General features: G+C 39.0%; 2 gene segments (V, D, J or C); one reads left to right on the top strand and one right to left on the bottom strand.

Annotated features, from left to right (window-relative positions):
• LOC132990871 (Ig kappa-b4 chain C region-like) overlaps nt 1–20132 on the bottom strand; it is a 637710-nt gene that overhangs the window by 226440 nt on the left and 391138 nt on the right.
• Nucleotides 10485–10972, top strand: LOC132990869 (Ig kappa-b4 chain C region-like). The segment is given in 1 exon segment: nt 10485–10972. A coding segment is annotated over 1 exon segment (255 nt).

Genomic DNA, 20132 nt, shown 5'->3' with positions numbered 1-20132 from the left:
TATTGTGCAAAATTAATGTATCAAATTATGTGACACTATGTAATTATTTTCTTATATATTTTTTTAGTATATTAGTATATTAGCTCATCACAACATTAAAAGCACACTGCTGGTCTGGGTGCTAAGTTGATGAATTAAAGGTATGCTATTTTGGGTTGACACTTTAAAGAAATGTAATTAATATGTTTTTGATATTGATTTAAAGTCTTGTTTATTTCTCTAGGACTTGGAATTAACTAAAAACTGTCACTGTTTTTCCCCACTTTAATATTTACTTAATTGTTTATTTTTAGAAGTAGTTTCAAATTAGATACTTTGACGGGCCGCGTGCAATAGACTTTATGGGCGAAGTGCAATTCATGAATTCATAGTAAAGCTATAGGGGCGAGGGTAGTAGCTCTGAAAGTCTTGATCCCTTTTGCTGTGTTTATTAATTTGTAGTGTTATGCATGATTTATTTGCTGCGTGAGCAGGTGAAGTTAGTGATTATTAGGGAGTGTTGTTAAATGTATCAGTTGGATCTTGAGTGTGATTAGGAGCAGCTATTTTTCCCTGTGTACCTTCTTACTATGGGGATCAAGTGATTCATCAGTCATTCCTGCACAGTGCCACAGTAATGTATGTGTGCCTTGTCTAGTGAACTGCGTATATTTATAAAGCTACTGTGTCACCTGTATTGGTCATTCATTTTAACTTGTTTAACGTTGTGTTACATTCTTAAATAAATACTATGTTGTTAAAACTACCATCCTCTCATCTACTTAATTGAGACACCAACCGGTTAATTTTTGGTGAAACTGGTGTAGTGGTAGCTACTTTAGTCCTATAGACGGTAAAAGTGCTACATTTATTTTCTCATTTTAATTACGTGTTTTTTTGTAGTTCAAATGTGCTCAAATATATGAACTATACTGGAATAATACTGGAACGATGCAGCTTATCAGATAAAGTAAAGAATAAAAGATAAGCAAAGTATGATATCATCAGCATATAGAATCTTCAATGTTTTAGTACCAGCATTATGACCTCAACATATGGAACAACTGATGTTTCTTTAATGAACATATGCCACTCACAATCATGTCATGTGTTTAGTTAAGCTAAAGACTACACATTATGCTCTGAATGTATAGAACAGGAACATGATGTTTGAAAAGCTCCAAAAAGAATCTGTAAAAAAGTATGAATCTAAGTTTTGTTAACGTTTGGGTCCTTTTATAAACGTGTTCACTTTGCAGCTTATCTTCAGTAAATGTAGTTTGTTTAGACTTATTTTCTTAATGCTCTTTTTTTTGCATATTTAAAAAGTAGTGTAACCTGTATAAAACAAATTATTTGAATCTTTACATAAATGTTTGTTTTTCAGATCTTGAGACTGGACTGTACACCCTGATTGGAAAGATGGTGACCGTGTGTATAATCCATGGTGGAGTTGGCCCATCCTTCTTTTCCAAGCGTCTCTTTCTCCAGCTTTGCGGTAAATCTCCACCTCTTGCTCCATTGGATGAAGAGGGAGACCAGTCTTTCAGAGAAAAGTTATTAAAGGTGTGTATTGCACAGTTTTTGAAGCCTGGTCATTACATTTTCACTGTAGATTTTTTCCCCTAAATAGGACTACTCTCATTATTGTGTTTTTTTAGATAAAAGAAGCTCAGACTGTCCATGAGGCAAATGATGCAATCACAGATGCAGAAGACAGTCTGACCATGATGGGAACTCTGAGATACAACACATCCTTGGAGCAGAGGGATTCCCTGGTCCAGTCTGCAGCACATTATTTTGTTGATGGGCGGATGCACGTGGCATTGAGACAGTGAGCAGTTTATCCATCAGGGCAAAACTGAGGGGTGTGAAAGGGTAAACTTGTTCATATAACATTGATTTGTAATGTTCTAATTTATGTGGGTTTCAAAACTCTGGGTTTCCTTGATGAGCTTAGGGCTCACCCTGGACTCTTTGAGGACCTGTTCACCAGTGCACCGAAACCACTGGAAGCCAAAGACTTGTCTACTTTGTTTGAAGTTGATTTCTCAGTCCCTGGAAGTAACAGACGACCCCTGGAAAATCAGACCATCTGTTTCTGGAGAGACTGGTTAATCGATATTGAGGGTACGATATTTCAATGGCATGTGTGTTTTTGGCTGAACCACTGAGCCAGCCCTAGGAATTGGAATCTGGTTAGGTTGATCTGTCAGTCATTTGTGTCTTATTGTGCAATTATAGTTTCATCAGTTTCATGTAGATGCAGTTGTACAATACTTCAAGCTTATTAGTGTGACAGGCATTTATATTTCTTTGTCAGAAATATAATATGTGAGCTATAATTTCCTTTGCTCATGTCTTTGTAGAAGGAGAATGCAGCCCCTTGACGCTGGAAATGGTGCTGGAGTTTGCCTCTGGAGCTTCAGCAGTGCCTCCCCTGGGCTTCCCACAGCATCCTGTCATTGAATTTCTCCACGATGAAGACACTAAAATCTTTCCAGAGGCAAACACATGCGCCATAGTGCTCAGACTGCCCATTCACAAACAATATGAGAAATTCAAAAGCTGTATGACAGAAGGAATTCTGCAGGCTCCAGGTTTCGGCATTGCATAATGTAACCAGGGTCCTAGATAAACACTCTCTAAAATCTCAGCATTGTTTCAAAACAACCTCCCAAAACCTGAGCATTTCCTGAAAAACTGCAGTATGTCAACATTTCCTAAATAATTGTTTCTCAGCCTCTGTAGGAAATAAAAATGTATTAAAATCAATGAAAAGCTTACATGACTTTAACTGTAGAGCATTACCTTTGCCCTAAAATGAATAAAGATTTTTTATTAAATCTTTAAACTAGTGTTGTAGTCAAGACCACACTAACCGTGACAACGACCTCCCCGAGACCAGAGAGCTCCGAGGCAAGACCAAGACATTTAGGGAACGAGACCGAGTCCAGACCAAGACAATAAAAATATCAATAAAATATCACAGAGGTTGAAAAAAATATTTAAAAAATCCATTGTTGAATTGAAGTTTGTATCTAAATAAATCTGACAGCGACAAACAAGGTCTCTGCAATTTGTTTTCAGTGCAGCATTCTGTGGACCAAAGGTTGAAGTCAGTTCAGGCTTTAACGTACAAGTTCATTACATTCTAGGGCAAAGCCCTCCTCAGACTTCTGTAACGTTGCTGCAATTTTCTTCAAATTAAAACAGCTTTTTCAGTGCATTTGTTTAAAGTAATTATAACTGAACACAAGAATAATTAGTAGTTATAGTATGGTTATACTATGAAGAGAGGTTAATATTTGGGAGTCAAATATTTCAGAACTGATATGACGTTTACTGATATTTCATATGTTAAAGTACAACTCGCACCTTTTTTTCCCCCTCAAATGTGGTTATCAATGACATGTTCCAATGTTATGCAATGGAGGCAGGACATTTTGCAGTTGTACAATAACATTTTAATTGTATTTATCAAGAAAAAATATGCTGTGTCTTTGATTTCTGAGGTAAAATGACATTGTGTAAAGTGGTGTACTGCAAGAAGTATTCTTATTATTGGTCATTAGATAAAATATTACATTACTTAACTATGATCATATAGAGGGTACTTTAAATAAAAGAATGAGCGGATTCCTCACCTGCCTTTAATATTTGTTGAAACAATATTATAATAGTAAAACATTGTCAGTGAACATTTACTATACAATGTCTAAATGCAGGAGTATTTTCAGTGTGGTAATACCACTTTTGCTTCTGTACAGGAGCAGAATACTTCTTCCATCATAAGGTATGGTATATGGTAATTTATACAACAGTTAGTTCTGACCAAGCTATATGATTGGATCAGAGGCATTACATGAGTGACGATATAGGACACAACATCACTGGGACTTTTCACAACATGTATCACTCCACCTCAGCCAGGAGCTTTGAATACTTTGAATTGACACTGACAGCTGACAGTTTTTATCTATTCATCATCTCAAACAACAGACTCTAATTTCAATGGTTTCATGATGAAATCCATTTCTTATGGGAGGCTGTGGCTCAGTTGGTAGAGTCGTCGCCTCTCAACCGGAAGTGAGGTGGATTCTGGGTTCTTCCACAACAACAGCTGGGAAATGGTCATCGTCATCAAGACTGGGGAAAGTACCAATCCCATGGTGTGCCAAAAGGGCCTCCAAACTTTGTTCACTGTAACGGTCCTCACCAAAGACATTGTTGATGGCTGTGCTGTCCATCTCCATATTGGCCAGCATTCCTGCAATCCAGATTTGGACAGGTGTTCTGTTGTTTTCTGTGCGCAGACTGTGGTTATTCCAGGCATTTCTGAAGTTCTGAAGTCTTTTCTGAATTTCTGGCAGAAAGACAATTTGCAGTGCCATTTTGTGGAGTTCATCCTCAGGATCAAGAAGCTCAGAATTCTCAAGAGAGTAAAATGTATCATAGAAAGATTGTAGAACATGCAGAAAAACATCTCTCCAAAGACGTTCTATTCTTTGGTTATGGACAGACTCGCCTGTGATGTGACTCCTCCTCTCCACACCTTGAACAATGTTCATGAACAGTGCAACTTGTGAATTCTCACCTCCATAGTCTGATCTAACTCTGGAAGGAAGGCCATACATGCAGGTTGCTTTTACAAACTGTGTCAGTACAGTGGAGGCACGATTATTTGTGTTGCAATTCAAACATGTGATCAGTCGAGAGTGTCCATCAATGGCTCCATGGACCACCAAACCCCACCTTGTGATAAACATAAAGGAGAAAGGTACATTTGATTATCAATCTAACAGATAGGTGGAGTTGTTTTTATACCTCTAGATTATAGTACATTGAAATTACATTTCGCCAAGTAGAAATATATTTGTAACGTGTAAAATGGTTTTACAGATATGTCAAAATGTAATTTTGACATGTTGAAATGTAATTTCCACTAGTGAAAACTAAATTGCTACTTGTCAGCCAGACTGTTTTAATGTTAAAAGGGCTTGCCATAGCTTCTGTCTGCCAACGCACGTACTGCTGCAACTCTGTAATTCACTGTAACATCATCTAAACCCCCAGACACACCAATCTTTTTTACCTTTTGGGGCCATCTCCTAAAAACTTCTACGTGTCTCCACCTCTCCGCTCTCGTCCTGATACACCAATCGGATGTCCTTATATGGAGAGATGGGGGTGTGGTAGTATGCTGCAGATTTAGAATGATTCTGATTCACTCACATACGCCTGGTGGTGAGAACAAAATATGCTGGTACACACGTGTCATGAATCTGACGGTCATTTTGCGTATGCACTTATTTAATGCGCAGAGTGAGAACATTTCTACACACATATTAGTGAATGAGGACCAATGAGATGGAGGGAGACAATGGGACAGACAGAAGTCTTAGAAAAACCCTAAATGTTGCATAATATGAGCATAAAGCTCTTAAGACTAACAAATGGAGTCGATTTGCCCTGTACAACATCAGGAAGATCAGACCTTACCTGTCAGAACATGCTACACAGCTCCTGGTACAGGATCTTGTGATATCACACATCAACTATTGCAACTCTCTACTGGCAGGTCTTCCTACATGCACTATCAAACCCCTGCAGATGAAACAAAATGCAGCAGCATGACTGGTCTTCAACCTTCCTAAAAGAGCATGTCACTCTGCTGTTCATCTCCTTACACTGGCTCACAATTACTGCTCGCATCAAATTTAAAACTCTGCTGCTCGCTTACAAAACAGACACAAAAACGGCTCCTCCTTACTTTAACTCTCTCATCCAGGTCTACACTCCCTCCCCCCCACTACGCTCTGCCAATGAAAGGCGTCTGATCCAACCTTCACAACAGGGTCCTAAGATGCTAAATAGTCTCTTCTCCTCTGTCGCCCCCTGGTGGTGGAATGAACTTCCAAACTCTATTCGATCTGCAGAGTCCCTCTGCACCTTTCAGAAAAAGCAAAAGACCCAGCACTTTATAAGTACCTACGACCTGATGACGATGGTTTAGATATTGTTGTTGATGATGATCATCTCGGACAACTGTGTGTGAGATTGAAAGGTTTCCATGTTGATATGAATTCAAAGGGACTGCTGTAATTTAATTCTGGGGAATTTAGTTGGATTTAACCTCTGAAACTCTCGATCTGTGTTCAAAGAAAATCAGCACATCACAACATATCTAACAGTTATGTGAGAATGTAGCTTGCTTCTCATCGTTTTAAATCAACACTAATAATAAACTACACAAACCATATTTGTGTAAGCGGACTTCAGGGTTGTAAACAGCATCCAGCAGTCTGTGTTGTCGCTCGTTTTCCTCTTTTGATCGACGAAGTTGCTCCTCATATTCTGCTATTGTTCTTTCAAACTGATCAAATGTCTCTTCAGCAGCAGCAGTCAGTCTCTGGTTGATGAAAGATCTCAGTGTTTTAGCTTTAGACATTTTCACACACACACACAGGTTTGTACAATTTAATGATGTCGACATTTTAAACTGATGGGAAACCAGCTGTCTTCTCACTTAGCTGCTTTATGTCAGAATGTCCTCATCCCCGCCCATTCTGCTGATCCCTTTAAAAACATATTTCTTATAGTCTGTCTGTCAGTCTGCCTCTGTGAGTGTCTGTGATTGGCAGAGAATCATACCTACAGTTCAGCTGAAAGGCTTGGAGAGGGTAAAAGACTCCAGCAGCACTTGTAGTACAAAGATCAATTTGATGAAGTCCAAGGCAAATTTCCCACTGGGACAATACAGTTCATCTTATCTATCTTATCTTGTCTTATCTTATTAACTTAATATGACACGTTTCAGCTTGTGACCTTTGATGGCCCTGCTGGAGGCTACAAGTTGAATCATGTTGGTCTTAAAAAGTTCATGAAGTTGATCTTCATCATACGAGTGTTGATTAATTCAAATGGTTGTTTAATTCTGATTTTTTTATTGATCTTATTGACTGATATTTCTTTCTCTTCTCAGCCCTGATTGGTGAAACCTTAAGTATTTTTTATTATTTTTATCTTCTTTATTAATATATTTTATAGGCTTTTTTATCATGTTGGTCTGTTATTTCTTATCTGACAATCGTGTCCATTTTTGTTTGTAAAAGTGTCTGTGAGTTTTTTTGTTTGCTGTCCTGTAATTGTAAATGTATTTTATGTTTTTTGTTCGTACCTGCCTTTAGGGACTACAGATGAAATGTAGCTTTTGTGCTAATTCCGGCATATTGACTTTGATGGGATTTGCTGATTCATGTGCAATGTCCTAATTCAATAAATACAATTTAAATTGTTGTCCTTCTCTTCACTGTGTTGTTTCTTGTTACATCTGTTTCATATTGTGTGTCATGATGGATGTCGCTTTGCTGGCTGCAAAACAAATCTGCCCACAGATACAGTCACCTGAACCTGAACCTGAAGTCCTAGTTTGGTTGTCATGAAACCAGAATTTATTACTTGGATAAGTTATCAGTAAAAATCAAACAAAATTGGGCGCAGCTGGCGTAGTGGTTAGTGCGCTCGCCCCATGTACGGAGGCTGTTGGCCCAGGTTCGAAGCCAACATGTGGCTCCTATCCATCATATTGTTTCCATGATTTCCAACTTTATCCACTTTCCTAACTCTACAATAAAGGCACCTGCCAAAAAAAAGTCAAACAATATTGGTACCTGTTTCAAGTCTTACTTTATGCTCCCCCAAAACACAACATCCTCTTTTAAGTTCACATATTCTCCTCCTCTTCCCCTGTGTGTGAAGTTTCTTGTTCTAAATCCACTCTGATCTTGTATTTGATTATGTCTATAAACCCCTCTATTTCAGCCCTGCTGAGAACAGGCTGTTTCTGTGTCTGTACCTTTAAATATGTAAATGAGCTGTGTCTGACCATCATGGTGAGGAAAGAGGGGGGAGAAGTGGGCTGAAAATGTTTGATATTTAAAAGATGGTGTGTTTATTCTCTTCACAGTGTGTGTGTGTGTGTGTGTGTGTGTGTGTGTGTGTGTGTGTGTGTGTGTGTGTGTGTGTGTGTGTGTGTGTGCGTGCGTGTGTGTGTGTGTGTGTGTGTGTGTGTGTGTCCTCAGTGAAGTGTGTCAGTCTCTGCAGAAACTTCCAGCTGCAGCAGTCAGTTCAGTTTCTGTTCAGTCTGACTGAGGGAGGTTTTTGTACGACACTTTTTCACTGTGTGAACACAACCTGACTGTTGATATAGTGATAACTCTGACAGTAGTAAACTGCTGCATCTTCAGTCTGGACTCCACTGATGGTCAGAGTGAAGGCAGAGTTTGATCCACTGCCTGAAAAACGATCTGGAATCCCTGATGCTCGAGTGCTAGCAAGGTAAATGAGGAGTTTAGGAGTTCCTCCATCTTTCTGTTGGTACCAGGCTAAGTAGTTATTATTATTAACATTCTGACTGGTCCTACATGAGATGGAGACGGACGCTCCCAGAGCAGAGCTCACTGCTGCAGGCTGAGTCACTGTGACCTGTCCTCTGGACTCTGAGGATACAGAGACAAAAACAGAAAGCAGCATCAGGGTTTAGTGGGCTTCATTTCAGAGGGACGGATGTTCATAGAGGAGAGGAGTTTGATTCTCTGGACTTTACCTGTGAAGCAGCAGCAGAGGAGGACAGTCCAGATGAGGACGCAGATCAAAGTCATGTTTTTGATGATGAGGACGAGGATTTCTGTTGCGATGAAGGACAGCTGTCAGTCATCCAGTGTTCAACTGTCAGGACTATAAACTCTCCCAGAGCACTGGAGCATGGTGCTGCTGATGCAAAGTGGCTCTCTATGGAAATGTTCTGACTGACTCCAACAGGGATCACTCTCATTACTCTGTTTATCAATCAATCAATTAATTATACAATTAATTAGAAAACTTTCAAAACAAATTCAATATGATTTCATGTTCATGCTTCTAGAAACATTTATTCTGATATAAATCACGATAATTAATAATATTCTTGAGAAAATGATTTAAAAATAATTTTAATATCTCAAAAAAAGACATTCTTTAATTTGTTAGAATCTTTTTAAATTCTGTTTTCTTTTGGTCTCAGAGGTCTTGCAGGCAGAGACTCATTCAGGTGTCTGTGTTTGTGTCAGAGTCAGAGAGCCGTGTGTCTCTACAACGAGAGGTTTTTGTACGACGACTCCATCAGTTTGTATCACTGTGGCACACGTTCGGTGGAGGAACCAGACTGGATATTGGAAGTAAGTCACATATTCATCTTTTTATTCAATCAGTAAGTTATTCTGGTGTCTTTTGTCTTCATATTCAAGCCTGGAGGAAAAGAAAATACTGACCTTTACTTTGTAAATCTCTTGTTTTAGAAAGAATAAAGACAACATTTGACTTTAAAGGATTTCAGTTTAAAACAGAAACACAGACTGAATTTAAATGAAGGTAAAATGTTTGAAGCCAGAGTTTTTATTTGTTGGGAAATAGATGATTTTCACTCTCATGGTAAGGTGACATGTGGAGTTGTGGTAGTTTGAGTTCAGTGTGTTAAAGTCAGAGAGCCGTGTGTCTCTACAGTGAGAGGTTTTTGTACGGCCGCTCAATGACTTTGTACCACTGTGGTGGACTTTTGGTGGAGGAACCAGACTGGATGTTGGAAGTAAGTTTCTGTATGAATATTAAACCTAATGTTAAAATACAGATTTTTATATTTGGTCCACATAAATCACAATTTGACAACCTCAGAGACAGCTGCTAAATAATGTTCTATTCATGAGGTTTTTCTAACAATCGATATGGACGCCTTAATGACTGAAACAACTGAATGAAATTTATTTGTCATTAACATTTATTGAAAATGTTAAAGCAGCTGTCTCTCTGTTTATTTGTAATATTTGTCATCGTGAAACTCTAACTCTAATGAAATCGTGTTTTTATCGGTCCTGCTTTACCGTGAAGGTTCACTCAGGACAGTTTGATTTCTGTCACACTGAAACATAAACAGGTTGATATTTAACAAAGAGAAGTGTTTTAAATGTTTTCCTGAGATTCATTTTCTGACAACTCTTTAAGGTATTTATCTGATTCAGTTGTTTGAATGAACCGAACAAAACAAACACAAAGAACGATGTTTTAAAATGCACGTAATCTCTGATCTCTTTATGCGTCTAATTTAGACATTTTTCTGATTTGAATTCACATGAAGAACATTTTAATGTGTTCAGTTGATTCTCTGTTTTAGTTTTAGTTTTTTTTTCACCTACAAACTGTTTTAAAAATGTGTTGCAAAGTTTTTGGATTATTTTGACGGGGAATGTTTGTAATGTTTTAGATTTGATTCAGATGTAGTTTAAATATATTTCAGGTCGTTCTGTGTGATTCTCTCTCTGTGTGCTGATGTGCATGAGAGGCTTCTTAAAGGGAAGTGAAACAATGTGTGAGTGAGTGACCAGTGGAGCAGAAAGAAACATCTGACAGAAACTCCTAAAAAAGAAAATCAACTCTCAGACATTAAAGGTGTCCTATAGAGTGTGGTGTTTGATTGACAGTTGTGTGCTCCCTGTCCTCTAATCTGATTGGTGTCTCCTATAGGTGATGTGCGTCCCACCCTGACGGTGCTGCCCCCCTCCAATGAGGAGCTGGAGCAGGGGAAGGCCACACTCATGTGCCTGGCCAACAAGGGCTTCCCCTCAGGCTGGAGTCTGGCCTGGAAGGTGGACGGCAGCAGCAGCAGCAGCAGCTGGGAGGAGAGCAGGAGCCCTGCGGTGCTGGAGAAGGACGCTCTCTACAGCTGGAGCAGCACCCTGAGGCTCTCTGCAGACCAGTGGAGGAAGGTGGGCTCTGTGACCTGTGAGGCCACCCAGGGCGCCCAGGCTCGAGTCACAGAAAGTCTGAGTAGAGACCAGTGTTCCCAGTAATGACTCACTGGAACTCTGCTGCTGGTTTTACTGTGATACTGCTCTCACTCTGCACCTCTCTCTCTCTTTATTTCATGTTTCTAAAGAATAAATATTAGCTTGTTGCTTCAGATGTGTGTGTATCGTTTTCTGATAATCTGTTCATTAAATCAATGAGAAATACACTTTTTGTCTTTTTTTTATTTTATCAAATTTGTTAAAATGACTTTTCTTTTCTTTTATCACAAACTGTCTTAAGATACTTCATCATCATGGAGCCAGTGAATACATTAAGAAATGCAGTTTCTCCATGATAACTTTACAAAGGACGAGTAAAAACACATCATGATGAGACATAAACACTGTTTTTAAACTCAGACTTAGCTCCTCAATATGTTTGATGAGTGCCATCAGTGATCACAGAACTTCAAACGATATCATTTTTCATAATTTATATAAATTCCCAAATGACAGTAAACTTGTTTTGTGCTCTAGTCTCTACAATAGTCGGTAATAATGAACAAAACCCATGATAGCCAGCATGACTAGCCGAGACCAGAGTGCTCAGAGACCGAGATAAGATCAAGACCAAGGCAGGACAAGAATGAGACAAGACCAGGACAATGAATTTCACTGAAAAATCATCAACTTGTGTGCAGCTGGCGTGTCACTCACTCAGACTGTAACACCAGGAAGGTTGCAGCCGTAACTGGGGGATAAAAGTCAAACTACAAATTAATTGAAGTTAATCGTTGTTTCAAAAAGGGACTTTTCCTGTCTACCACAATCAATTAAGGAACAGGACTACCACAAAATCATCACCATCTCCTGACCTCTGGCATCCTGATATAAAACCCATAATATCACCAAGTCATCACTAGCACCATGTAGATACACCCCAGTATGGCACAATCCAGACCTCCAGCTACACAACACCCCCATCCACTTCCCATCATGGCAACAAAAGGAAATCACTCACCTCCATCTCCTTAAAACGACCAATTTATATCATTCAATATATTCATCCAGATATACGGGTTGGGAGGGACCAGTTCCTCTGATATCAACAATTAAAAAAAAATTGTTAATCCCAAAATTAATATAATCAACAACAATCCACAACCTTCTCAATCAAGTGAAAAAATCGAATCTAACCCGTCCAGTCTGTATCCTGATGCGGCTGTCAGCTGCTGCTGGGGGCCGTGGGTCAGGTGGAGGGGGTCTCTTGCCTGACCCCCCGATGTCCCTGTGAGACCCCTCTTTTCAGTTCTTCTCAAATATTGCATGAGTGTGTATGAATGTATATGTATGTGTGTATACCTATGTGCATGTATGGATTTATATATTTTCCTCTTTGTTTCTATGATGGTCACATTAACACTATACCTTTAATTTGATTGTTTTATCATTTTTCTTCATATATATATTTTTGATTTATTCTTAGATTGTTTTCTCTTTACTTCCCACCTGACTCCTGACCTTGATGAATGAACTGCAACTCACACCAGATCTAAAAATCTCATTTATTACTCTCCATCAACATAAAAAGTTCAGAAGTCACCATATCTCATTTCAATCTATCGCCTGTATGATTGATGTGTTGTGTCTTTTCTAATGTTTCACTGTTTTGACTTATTTGTTTCTGTTTTCTTGTTAGTTTGGTTATTGGTTTTTGCTTTTGCTGTTATTTCTATGTGCAAATATTTCTAGGTTTGTTTTTTTGTCCACCATATCACCAATAAAAAATATGTTAGATTTAAAAAAAAAAATCTTATTACCCATAATCCTATGCTTGTAAAGAGTGTGTAGTGTTTAAGTGCGTTTACAATGAGGTTTATAATCCAAACCAAATATGAGGGCTGATTGATTTTTAAGGTCTTTATCATGTCTGAGCTGCTTCAGTGAAGTGTGTCAGTCTCTGCAGAAACTTCCAGCTGCAGCAGTCAGTTCAGTTTCTGTTCAGTCTGACTGAGGGAGGTTTTTGTACGATGCTTTTTCACTGTGTGAACACCCACTGACTGTTGATGACATGAAAACTCTGACAGTAGTAAACTGCTGCATCTTCAGTCTGGACTCCACTGATGGTCAGAGTGAAGGCAGAGTTTGATCCACTGCCTGAAAAACGATCTGGAATCCCTGATGCTCGATTGCTAGCAATGTATATAAGCAGTTTAGGAGTTCCTCCATCTTTCTGTTGGTACCAGTGCAAATTGCTACTACTGTAAACATTCTGACTGGTCCTACATGAGATGGAGACGGAGGCTCCCAGAGCAGAGGTCGCTGCTGCAGGCTGAGTCACTGTGACCTGTCCTCTGGACTCTGAGGATACAGAGACAAAAACAGAAAGCAGCATCAGGGTTTAGTGGGCTTCATTTCAGAGGGACGGATGTTCATAGAGGAGAGGAGTTTGATTCTCTGGACTTTACCTGTGAAGCAGCAGCAGAGGAGGAGAGTCCAGATGAGGACGCAGATCAAAGTCATGTTTTTGATGATGAGGACGAGGATTTCTGTTGTGATGAAGGACAGCTGTCAGTCATCCAGTGTTCAACTGTCAGGACTATAAACTCTCTCAGAGCACTGGAGCATAGTGCTGCTGATGCAAAGTGGCTCTCTATGGAAATGTTCTGAGAAAATGGCTGATTTTTAGCTGATTCAAAATTTGCTGAAAACAAATTTGAATATGAGAATCTTTTGGTCATTAGAAACCAACTGAGCATCATCAGCATACAAGGTCATTGTAGGTTTGTCTGCAGGTTTAAAGAAGCCCTCTGTGTTTTTCAGCATAGTAACATCATGTGAGTTCACTGGAAGCTTTGTGAAGAGTTTTTTTTTTATAGTTAAGGTGAAGAATAGCTTTCAGTGTAAATGCATTATTGGGTAGTTTTGGTGCATGAGGAAGGAAATGTGCTTTTTATTTTTTTATATGGTTTCAGGTCATGCTTGGCCCTTCATTCAATGACATAATTTTAAAGGTTTTAGACAATGATTTGGTTTTAACGGATATGCAGGGGATAATATGGACTATGTATGTGTTATATAGTCCAAAATATTATCATTATTATTTTTATTAATAATCTCTATGTCCATGGATGTTCACGTGTGTGGGAGGAGTGGGAGGTTAATTGTGAGCCAGTAAAGATGGATGTAAATATTAATGTGTCTCTAAAGGTTTAATGACTTTAGAAATTTCTTCTTTATGTAATGTGGTTGCTTGTCAGTCCCCGGTAGAGGCTATGTAAGGGTGACGTAATCAAGCGCTCGCCCTGTCTTACCTGTGTGTAGAACAAGGAAGTGCAGCGTGAGGTGAACTGATTACAACCAATTGCTAGTGGTAAGTGATCTGTTGAACTTAAAACGTAACTATCCACACAGTATGAAAGCACATGCAAGAACAGGGCTAAAGTTACATTTATTCACTCTTGTAGATCGTGGATTACAACAAGTAGGAGGACGACTGGACTCTGTAGTGACTCATTGTTTTAACGGTATGAGAGTCCTCATGTTGTGCTGTGAATGAAATCATCTCTGTTGGGCTTTAATAATTAGTTTGTATTTTATTATCGCTCTTAATCATCAGCGGCAGCAACGGGAGTAAACTTGCTGATTATTATTGTGCAAAATTAATGTATCAAATTATGTGACACTATGTAATTATTTTCTTATATATTTTTTTAGTATATTAGTATATTAGCTCATCACAACATTAAAAGCACACTGCTGGTCTGGGTGCTAAGTTGATGAATTAAAGGTATGCTATTTTGGGTTGACACTTTAAAGAAATGTAATTAATATGTTTTTGATATTGATTGATTTAAAGTCTTGTTTATTTCTCTAGGACTTGGAATTAACTAAAAACTGTCACTGTTTTTCCCCACTTTAATATTTACTTAATTGTTTATTTTTAGAAGTAGTTTCAAATTAGATACTTTGACGGGCCACGTGCAATAGACTTTATGGGCGAAGTGCAATTCATGAATTCATAGTAAAGCTATAGGGGCGAGGGTAGTAGCTCTGAAAGCCTTGATCCCTTTTGCTGTGTTTATTAATTTGTAGTGTTATGCATGAATTATTTGCTGCGTGAGCAGGTGAAGTTAGTGATTATTAGGGAGTGTTGTTAAATGTATCAGTTGGATCTTGAGTGTGATTAGGAGCAGCTATTTTTCCCTGTGTACCTTCTTACTATGGGGATCAAGTGATTCATCAGTCATCCCTGCACAGTGCCACAGTAATGTATGTGTGCCTTGTCTAGTGAACTGCATATATTTATAAAGCTACTGTGTCACCTGTATTGGTCATTCATTTTAACTTGTTTAACGTTGTGTTACATTCTTAAATAAATACTATGTTGTTAAAACTACCATCCTCTCGTCTACTTAATTGAGACACCAACCGGTTAATTTTTGGTGAAACATCTGGTGTAGTGGTAGCTACTTTAGTCCTATAGATGGTAAAAGTGCTACATTTATTTTCTCATTTTAATTACGTGGTTTTTTTTTATAGTTCAAATGTGCTCAAATATATGAACTATACTGGAATAATACTGGAACGATGCAGCTTATCAGATAAAGTAAAGAATAAAAGATAAGCAAAGTATGATATCATCAGCATATAGAATCTTCAATGTTTTAGTACCAGCATTATGACCTCAACATATGGAACAACTGATGTTTCTTTAATGAACATATGCCACTCACAATCATGTCATGTGTTTAGTTAAGCTAAAGACTACACATTATGCTCTGAATGTATAGAACAGGAACTTGATGTTTGAAAACCTCCAAAAATAATCTGCAAAAAAGTATGAATCTAAGTGTTGTTAACGTTTGAGTCCTTTTATAAATGTGTTCACTTTGCAGATTATCTTCAGTAAATGTAGTTTGTTCAGACTTATTTTTTTAATGCTCTTTTCAAACAAATTTATCAATAAACAGAGTTATACTATAAACTGTTCTCTGTTTTATGGACCTAGTTAGCAGACAAAGTTGTAAAGTGCATCTGTCACTCTGCAGCTGTTCAGTCAGATCAGTTCCTCTACAGCTGACGGAGGTTTTTGTAAGATGTTGTATCACTGTGTGAACGGGAAGCTGCTACCCTGCTGACAATAATAATCTCCTGAATCTTCAGTCTGGACTCCACTGATGGTCAAAGTAAAGTCAGTTCCAGACTGACTCCCACTGACACGATCTGAAACTCCAGACTAACGGTTGGAAGTCCACCAAATCAGGAGCTTAGGGGCTTCTCCATGTTTCTGAAGATAACAGTCTACCTCATTGTCCACATGTGAACTTGCTTTACATCTGATAGAGACAGTTTGTCCTAGAACAACAGACAGAGATCCAGGAGTCTGAGTCAGGAGGATGTCTCCTGAGGAACCTGAAGAAACATGAAAAAAGAGGAGAAGGATTATTGCGACAAATCCAGCTCAGAGAGAGATGATCATCATCCAAACAGAAGAGTCTCATTCTGTAAATTCTGCAGCAGCACATCAATTCAATGAACCTGGTTACACCATGAGGAAAACTTTTCAGATAAGAGTCTGACCCTGAACAAGGAGCCCCAGGGTGACCGTCAGTAGAACCACTGACATCATGCTTGTGCTGCAGGTGTGTCAGAGTCCCTGAAAGGTGTGGACAGACACTGATCAACACTGGAGAGCAGAGAGGCTGAACCCTTATATGCAAACACACAGAGTCACTGAACTGTAGCTGTACTCAACTGATCAGGATGTTTCTCCCTGACAGATTTGACCAGTTCAACATTTAAATTCTTCATAGGCTGTAGAAGAACGGTAAAAGATTTAAGTTAAACAAAATAATCCTGTGCGGATTTGTGTTAATTCAAAAATGGAAAAAAAATGTGTAAACATTTTATTTTGGAAATGAAACTTTTGAGGCAGGACATTTATTCTGATTGAAACATTTAATCACACTGCAGATATTTATCCTTTTACAGACGAGGACAATGGATTGTGTTTCAACGGGTTTTCTCTTATTCCTTCAAGTAACGGACATCTCACCTGCACACCACATAGGACTGTACACCAATAAACAATTCTGGCATGACATCACTGACCACCTCTCTGTACTCTTGAGCTGCCACATCCCATGTTCACCCACACTCTGAAAAAGAGAAAAAACAGAAAGAACAGCACAGTAAGGACAGACTAACAGACATTGCAACATTACACACAAATCATAAAGACAACAACAATAAAGGTAAAACTACAGAAAACAGGAAATACATCACAATCATACATTAAAAGCTTGTTTGAAGAGGTGAGTTTTGATCAGTGATTTGAAAGTAGGAGGGTCGGTGCAGTGTTGAATATGTGTAGGGAGTGAGTTCCAGAGGGAGGGGGCAGCTATGGAGAAGGCTCTGTCCCCCCAGGTTCGGTACTTGGTTCTAAGAGGGGGAGATAGGAGGTTTTGAAGAACGGAGGCTGCGTGCAGGAGTGTGAGGGTGAAGGAGAGCCGTGAGGTAGGAGGGGGTCTGGTGGTTAAGGGCTTTATGTGTGAGGAGAAGGATTTTGAATTGGATACGGTAAGGGACAGGGAGCCAGTGGAGATTTTGCAGGACAGGGGTGATGTGTTCACGTGTTCGGGTGTGGGTGAGCTGTTGAATCAAATCACAACACTCAGAGGTTCTTCAATAAACGACTCGCAGTGAGCTGGAATAAAAACAACATTTGTGTTGTTGACACAAGCTCAACATTTCAATCCTGATGTGGATTTTATTAATGCACCACTCTCTACACCTGTAGAGCCCTGTCCTCCCTTGTTCTTCATCTGTCTATGCGAGCGACAGAGAGGATAATAGAAACAGGGCAACAGGGTAAAAATGGCGCCCTGCATCACACACGGGCAGTTAGGACCCTCCAATAGGAAACTATAGAATCAGGCTGATCATGTCGCTGACGCTTGTTAGGACACGCTGTAACAGTAGAAATGTTTTTTCAAATCTGATAAAAATGAATGTTTAAGATCACTGTGAAATATCCTCTACTGAAAACATACTAAAGAAATACAAAATAGAAATATGTAAAGATTTTCACTCTTTCAGTTTAAGGTGGGTTAGAAACTAAACTTCAAATAAAGTACAGCCCATTATTGATTCTAAAACCCTACTACTACTTTCATGCTGGATTGTCATTGGAAAAAAACATTTGTATTGTATTAATTAGATGAAAACATATTTTCTTTTATCTCAAACAGGAAATGAGACGTCAGGGACTGGAGTCACAGGAACAGAGACGGTTAAAGGTAAATTCTATTAGTTATGTAATGAAATATGATTTCAATTACTCTTTCACAGTCGGTCGCTCTAAAAATTCATTTTAAAATTCATACAAGTGTAATTATGTGTTATAGGCAATTGAGGCAAGACAAGACAGAATGGAAGCTTTTGAAGAGCCTACTGATGGTGTGCCGCTCAAATTCAAGTTTCCTAATGGATTGGAGAGGACGAGGAAGTTTGTCTTGTCTGAATCTATTCAGGTTATCACTTTACCTGTCTTAATGTTAACCTCTGAGAAGGAGTTCACCTCTGATGTTAAGTTTTGCTCTGGGTTGTGCATAGTATGATAATTCATAGATGTAAAGTCCTGTTTCTGTTCTCTGCTTTAGACATTGTTTGATTTTGTTGGGCAAGAGGAAATGGCCAGTGAGGTTTTTTGTCTTAGAGAAGCATCAACCAAAGTACTGCAAAGCACACTGTCAGGATCCAGTGAGCAGTACAACATCAAAGGGTTTTCGACCCTCTATGTTCAGTGGATGGTAACACCAGCTGGACAGGTGATTAGCAATGTCATTTCAAACATTTTCATTTGTACTAGTTTTTAAAAATTACAGTTTTAATGTATATTGTGTATCTGTATTTGTGTGTATTTTTGCCTCCAATTCAGATAATAGATGCATGTGACCCGAGCAATGCTTGCCCTGCCATAGACCAACAGAGCCCTTCACCTGCTCCTTCTCCTCCTTCTCCTCCTCACCAGTCTCCTGTACGATCACTGCCTCTTCAGCCAACTCTTAGAACAATAGTGGAGAATAGTGAATCCTCATCATCTCAGTATGTTATTTTACTTTCATTTGAATATTTATTCTCAAACTTCAAAGTTGTCTTTGGTCAAGTTTTATATTTGTTTTTATGTTACAGAATTGATCTGCAAACTGTCTTGATGAAGCTCCTCAGCAAAGTGGATCTCACCTGTAATCACACAAGCAATCAAATAAACGTTTGCAGAGACAACATCTTGCAGGGTAGCCTTCAAGTGTTTAAACGACGGCGCTTTGACCCAGGAGCAAAGCTGGATGTGATATTTGTCGACAGTGAGGGGGAAGGAGAAGGGGCTGTGGATGACGGAGGGCCAACCAGGGAATACCTGCGGTTGCTAATGAGGGCTGTACAGCACTTAAAGATATTTGATGGGCCTGAGAATGATAGGCTGTTGGCTCTTGATACTCATTGTAAGTAATTATTTAAAAAGAAGTGTAACCTGTATAAAACAAATTATTTGAATCTTTACATAAATGTTTGTTTTTCAGATCTTGAGACTGGACTGTACACCCTGATTGGAAAGATGGTGACCGTGTGTATAATCCATGGTGGAGTTGGCCCATCCTTCTTTTCCAAGCGTCTCTTTCTCCAGCTTTGCGGTAAATCTCCACCTCCTGCTTCATTGGATGAAGTGGGAGACCAGTCTTTCAGAGAAAATTTATTAAAGGTGTGTATTGCACAGTTTTTGAAGCCTGGTCATTACATTTTCACTGTAGATTTTTTCCCCTAAACAGGACTACTCTCATTATTGTGTTTTTTTAGATAAAAGAAGCTCAGACTGTCCATGAGGCAAATGATGCAATCACAGATGCAGAAGATAGTCTGAGCATGATGGGAACTCTGAGATACATCACATCCTTGGAGCAGAGGGATTCCCTGGTTCAGTCTGCAGCACATTATTTTGTTGATGGGCGGATGCACGTGGCATTGAGACAGTGAGCAGTTTATCCATCAGGGCAAAACTGAGGGGTGTGAAAGGGTAAACTTGTTCATATAACATTGATTTGTAATGTTCTAATTTATGTGTTTTTTTTTTTCAGGTTTGAGGAAGGTTTCAAAACTCTGGGTTTCCTTGATGAGCTTAGGGCTCACCCTGGAATCTTTGAGGACCTGTTCACCAGTGCACCGAAACCACTGGAGGCCAAAGACTTGTCTACTTTGTTTGAAGTTGATTTCTCAGTCCCTGGAAGCAACAGACGACCCCTGGAAAATCAGACCATCTGTTTCTGGAGAGAC

The sequence above is a fragment of the Labrus mixtus genome, chromosome 16 (assembly GCF_963584025.1).
Source record: "Labrus mixtus chromosome 16, fLabMix1.1, whole genome shotgun sequence".
Classification (NCBI taxonomy): Eukaryota; Metazoa; Chordata; class Actinopteri; order Labriformes; family Labridae; genus Labrus; species Labrus mixtus.
Note: the sequence above shows the minus strand (reverse complement) of the source record. Positions and strands in the feature narration are given on the sequence as shown.